This window comes from Gossypium arboreum, chromosome 5, assembly GCF_025698485.1.
Source record: "Gossypium arboreum isolate Shixiya-1 chromosome 5, ASM2569848v2, whole genome shotgun sequence".
Lineage (NCBI taxonomy): Eukaryota > Viridiplantae > Streptophyta > Magnoliopsida > Malvales > Malvaceae > Gossypium > Gossypium arboreum.
The window spans coordinates 88401929-88408220 of NC_069074.1; the positions used below are offsets into that span (position 1 = coordinate 88401929).

General features: G+C 28.3%; 1 protein-coding gene across 1 annotated transcript; it reads right to left on the reverse strand.

Annotated features, from left to right (window-relative positions):
- Positions 1 to 1902: 1902 nt before the first annotated feature.
- Positions 1903 to 4962, reverse strand: LOC108449980 ((+)-delta-cadinene synthase isozyme C2-like). The gene is made up of 7 exons (XM_053027733.1): positions 4737 to 4962; positions 4370 to 4634; positions 3896 to 4268; positions 3342 to 3560; positions 3093 to 3231; positions 2679 to 2927; positions 1903 to 2373 (listed from the first exon to the last, which is right to left on the reverse strand). The coding sequence occupies exons 1-7, from the start codon at positions 4860 to 4862 to the stop codon at positions 2080 to 2082; spliced, it is 1665 nt and encodes a 554-aa protein (XP_052883693.1). The 5' UTR covers positions 4863 to 4962; the 3' UTR covers positions 1903 to 2079.
- Between the last annotated feature and the right edge of the window lie 1330 nt (positions 4963 to 6292).

Here is a 6292-nt window from a genome sequence, read left to right on the forward strand (position 1 = left end):
TCTTTTGTTTTTTTTTTTTTGTGGTGTTTGAAGGCCAAGTTTGGATTGGGCCGATTTGTTTTCTTGGATTTTCCTAGCTTTCTATTAATACAACCCAGCCTTTTGATTTTAAAAAAAAAATTCATCATCGGTATTATAATATTATGAAGGTGATTTTATCTTTTTCACATATTTTTATATAGAATCGATAAATTTATATATATTATGATATTTGAACATAAAACATTATAATTTTAAAATTTCACTTTTCAATTTTAATCAAATTTTATTTAATTCTTACATAAACTTTAATGAATATATTTTTCTACCTTCAGTCCCCTAGTAATGATTAAATACTCAAATGGTTGATATAATTATAATTAAGAAAAACGAATCGAGAAACAAAGAGAAAGCTACATGCATCTAACATTATTTTATTTCAAATCATAGTCATTATTTTGAGATATACATTGGCAACATTTATTGAATATTCCTTGGGAAAAGAAAACAAGACTATAAGATAAACGAAATTAAATATCATAACCAAATCTTGAAAATGAATACTAATAAATTTAAACATATGGTTTGGATCACATTAAAATATACACCATTAATTACTTTTTAGCTTAATAAAAATAATGTAATAAACGTAAAACAATTTTTTAAATGTTAATTAACAATCTTCAATCAAATACTTGCAAGAGTTTTAAAGTTTGGGTGTTTTCGATTAAATTTATTTTGGGTTAGTTTAATTTTTTTCCTCCTTATGATTAAATCAAGATAATTATATTTGAGTTTGGATTAATAAGATCAAAGTTTGGTTTATCTTTTATTGTATATTAAAAAAAAATTAGCTATGTCGATTGAATTTTAGTTCGATTGACATGTATATTGTTGTCAACGTAGGAAGACATGACTTCAAGTCTGTTGAAGCGCATTATCCTCTTATTTATAAGTTAGAGAAGAGTTATGGGTAGTTTTAAGCATTGTGTTAAAAGAATAAATATAATTAGAACCTATAATGAGATTATTCAAAAAATTAATTACTCAAAATTAATTTTGATTTTTAAATTATTCTAATATATATTATATTGAACTAATATGAAAAAAATTAATTAACATAATGACAAAAAAAGGCACATTAATCATATTTTCAGCCATCTAAAATAAGCAATAAAATATTGACTCTAGACTTAGAGTGTTGAAAAGTCATTTGAATCATCGAAAATGACAATTTAGTCTAACTTTAGTGACGAATTCTCACTGTATAGTTACGAAATTCATTTAAAAACAACAACGAAAACTGATAAACGTAAACCATAAAATAAGCATGAAATATAAAAAAAATTCTAATAAAATCTTACCATACATACAAGACAGCTTGACTCTTTGAATAACGTATTTTTCTCTATTTAATTTAACATTTTTTAATTTGAATTGTAATCTCCGTAGCTGTATGATTTAGTCAATACTAAAAATTTATATTTAAATTCACCATTTAAAATATTTTAATACATTAATTATGAGAGTTAGATGAGATGATAATATTTTTTCTTGTCATCGTCTTAAATATGAAGCGACTTTAAAATTTAGGGTCAACATCTATCCCTTAATGCGAAGAATTAATTACTCGACTTGTTCCCGTAGATATCTTGAAAAATAAAAAAAAAATTCTAATACATTAGAATTGAGACAAAATATTGAAAGGGAATTAAGTAAATTTCACCAAAGGCGTCTATTTATAATTGAAAGTTTTCAATAAAATTAATATCTTCTTTCTTTTAATAATTTATTGTGCATGTGTAGTTTTGCTAATTGCATTTATATCCTAGAATTGAAGTATTTCCAACAAGCATATCACACATTCTTTTATATAAAAAGTATATAAAAATAATTAAAATATAAAATATAAAAAAGAAGATCTTTCATAATGGAAAGCTTGAAAACAACTTTATTGAATTAATATAAGGTAATGAGTACAAAGACAATCGATTTGGACTTTCTTTGGCAATATATATGAATATTATACAACATTATTAATTAGAACGTAATAACTATTTCTTAAGGAAGATGCTTGAAGAGGAAATTTTAATATAAATTTCAAAGTGCAATTGGTTCAATGAGCAATGAAGTGATTCCACCCTTAGCCGCTTTTCCAACATATGTATAGCCATCTCCTTCCCTGTAAAGTACATCCATCACCCTTGCAAGGTTTAGGCTACGATTTAAAACTTCTGTTGGCATTTCTGTTGGTTTTAGAAACTCTTGATTCACATCCTTCCAGGCACTCTCAACATGCTTGTTGAATATATCGTATGCCTCTTGTGCGGTTACGCCATATTCTTCCATGTAACACTCTATTGCTGAGCAATCGTCTTCTCTCCTATGCTTGAACTACAACCGTAATAAATCAAAATTATTCTATCATTATATACCCTCAAATCTATCAGTTAATTAAATTATCTTTGTTTGTGATGATAAAATACCTTTATTGACAATACTTTCTCACTAAAAACCCTAAAATGAAACTAGATTTCTTTTCTTAATCTTAAATTTGAGAGTAAACATTTTATATATAAACCTTAGACTTTAATTGTTTTAGATCATGATAAAGACCATTGTTTGATATTGTTACAAAGACATTCAATTATTTAGTTAAGAGTTCGGTTTCTTATGGTTCTCTAAATATATTATTATACCTTGTGTTCCGCAACATCATCCATAAACCTACAAATAATTGTGGAAGCTTGAATGATCTTAGGGTCACTGGCTGCCCATTTAAAGGTCTCCGGTGTTACAATATCTCCCATGCCGACGAAAGATGTAATAGCAAGCATGGCATAACCACAAGTTGGCAATGCATTAGCCTTAAACTCCTCAAATGATGGTTTGTAGTTTTGAAGAGTCCATCTAGCCTCCACAAGATAAGATTGAGCAAGTCGTATCATCTGAGGCAACAAAATCTCAACAATTATCACTAATATCAATTCAAACTCAATAACAATATTTAAATGATTATATATTGTTATTCAAGTTAGTTGTTTATTCAAATCTAGAATTTAGTTAAGATTTTATCTCTTTTGTACAAAGTAAATGTTTGTCGAAGTACATACCGCTTTTTTCGCATATTCAACACGATATTGTCTCCCATGCTCAGCCACCAATTGTTCCATTTCTTCATAAACATCTAATAGTGCCTTGTAGCTTGGTTTCATGTATTCAGGAAGTTCATCTATACATTTGATATCCCACCTGAATCCAACTTCAACGTTATATTTGATCATGCCTCGTAATATATTATTGAATGTTTAGTTCAACTAAAGAAACCTAACCTATTACCAACAAAATTAAAGAAATCTAACCTCTCAATTGCATTTGTATAGGGAATGAGTTCTTCGTATGTTGCATATGAGTCATATGTATCATCTACAATAGATGCCATTGCTATCACTTTTGTCAACATCTTTCTACCAAGTGAATATTGGGGCTCAAAGTACACCCCCGAGATCCAAAAATAGCCTTCAACCACTCTATCTCTTGCATATGGCAACTTTCTTTGAAAGTCTAAATCCTTCCACCACCTAAAAAAATGATATAATAAAAAACCCCATTAGCACAATGAATATTCAAAATTTTAATTAGTTTCACATTCATTTTGTTAGATTTAAGTCAATTGGCAACCTCATATTTTAAAAAATATACAAGTATAATGATATAGGTGAAAAAGAAGAATCCAAGGTTCATGCCGTTACTTTTAACTTGTGCTATTTAATAAGATTCAAATATTAGCATTTGCAACTCGTCTCCTATACTGAGAATGATGCCACCTATAAATTCAACTCTCCTTCCACTAAAAAATAAATAAATAAAAAAGATGAAAAAGAAAAAAATGGGTGAAAGAGATTCAAAAACATACCTACAAATCTCACTTAGCTCTTTCCTATGCAAAAATTGTAACATGTTGAAGTCGATCTTAGCAAACTCCAACAAAGCCTTATTGTGGGACTCAATATCTTGGTATACTGAAAGATAGTGCCTTGCCTCAACCCTTGGCAAGCCTCTTCGAATTGATTGTTTCAAAGCATGAGAAACCACTTCGGATAAAGGATGGTCCAAAGATGCTACTGCAAGGCTTAAATGGTTGGTGGTGAAAGAAATTGCTTCATCCAATATATCTTCCCCATGAACCCTCAAATAGGAAGCTTGGTAAAGTTCCAACAATCCTCGAACATCGCTTGTCATGGATGACTTGAAATTCCCTTGCTCGTCTTTAAACTTGTTGAATACGTCTGAGATGAAATTACCCAAAATGAAATATCGTTATCAAACATTCCATGCTATTATATTCTCAAGAAACTTAAAAACACTATGCTGTTGTTCCAATAATTACCGCATGAAACATTGTATCCATGCTCTCGGAGTAATCGGAATCGAAGAGATGTAGTGTATAGGTCGTTCTCGGCATCATTGTTGTTATGGTAGATATTCTCTAGTTCATCTTCGATCTCCTTGGTGAAATGGTAACTCACACCCAGTCTTTGGACTGAATCAATGAAGGCTAACTTTTGGGTTGAATTAGCCATTGGTGCCACAATTATCTTCCTCACTTCTTCTTTCAATTGTTGGTGGCGTTTTTCAGTTCCAGCATCAATATTCTGCTCAAAATAATGAAAATTTTATTCATATTGAATCACTAAATAATTAAACAAATAATATGCTAAGATTATATCAATATGGTGATATGTATGCATGTTTACCTTGTCGGGACAATTGAGGAAGAAATCTCCCCAAATGCTAGGCTGAAAATCGGCTTTGGGACGCATTTCATCCTTATTGGAAGAAAGGGGTGATGAAGAAGGCATCTGAGAAACTTGTGAAGCCATTTCGATTGATCAAAAGCTTAATTTGCAGCCTTTTTTGGTTTGCTAGCTCTTGAAATTTGGCACAGAATTGGTGTGAGGATAAGAGTGCAATTGTTGCATGTATTTATAGGTAAGAAAAATAGTGGTGATAAAGTCAAAAAAGGAGAACTTAAATTCAATAAAACAAAGTGCATGAGAATTACAAAATAGATTAAAAGAAATGTTAATTTGTCTTTTGTTTTATTCTTTTTATTCAAAGTTGATGTCTGTAAAAAATGTTTAAATATCCTCTATTGATTTTAAACTAATTGCAGTTCGATTGAAATGTAAAGATCAAAATGTTTGAGGGCATGAATGATATTTATTCTTTTCATTGCTTTTGACATACTCTTCACAAAATTTATGACCAGTAATCTTACATTAATTTCTTTGGAAATATCATTGGAAAGTAAGAACAATACGACTCTATAGTATTTAAAATACTGACATATTTTGATATAAAATTTTAAAATTTTACTTTAAAAAATGTTTGTCATGTTTCTTTTAATCCTTAGTGATCAAATGTATTTGTTTACTTGTTAGCATTTTAAAATAAATAAATTTGTTACTTATTTGACCCACTCTCTTTAGGATTTCAGAATTGTTTTTAATGGATGAATTTAAAACTAAGAAAAGAAATTGTTTATATGTATCATTCTTAAAATTCTAAACATCAAATTTTTATAATTATTTTTTAAAATTAATAAAAATAATAACGAAGAGATTAAAAGCTAGTAAAAATTAAAATAGTTTTTACATTTTGTAACTATTTATAAAATTAATGTTTTACCGATCCAACCATTATATTTTATAGCTTATTTTTATATTATGCATATCAAATTTTATATAAACTAATTTATTTTATATAAAAATTTCAACCATCAAATATATATTAAATATATTAAGTGTTTTTATATGAAAATAAAATTGAATGAAGTCGGTTAAGCATCTGAAAGTATTTGCCTTTCCTTTCTGCCTATTACAACTGATTTTCATGGACTTTTATAGAGCATGTCAGGTTTGACCAAGGATTTGTTTACAATTGACCATAAACACATTAGACGCAATGTTCTCAAATTATGCGGATTTTAAATTCATCTTTAATTTTTAAAATGTATTAATTCGGTTCTCAAAGTATCAGTATCATATCAATTAACTCATTTCATTAATTCAATAATTATTTAGGCATTAAATGCCAACTCAAATTTGAGGTGAATTATATTTAAAATATGTATATCAAATTATAAAACATATATATCTATTGCATAGATAAAATTAAATCGGTACTAGTTTTTAATACGTCAAATTCAAGTTTTCCATGTGGTAGCTATATATATGTAACATCCCTGACCCGACCTAAAAGTTTCAACTAAATCAAAAGCGTTACATTCGATCACTACAGTGATCTTGTA

Coding starts and splice junctions, on each gene's coding strand:
- LOC108449980 (XM_053027733.1), bottom strand. CDS start 4,862: ATGGCTTCACAAGTTTCTCAGATGCCTTCTTCATCACCCCTTTCTTCC. Junction 3,561..3,895: donor GAGCTAAGTGAGATTTGTAG/GTATGTTTTTGA, acceptor TCATTTTTTTAG/GTGGTGGAAGGATTTAGACT. Junction 2,374..2,678: donor ATGATGTTGCGGAACACAAG/GTATAATAATAT, acceptor TTACGGTTGTAG/TTCAAGCATAGGAGAGAAGA.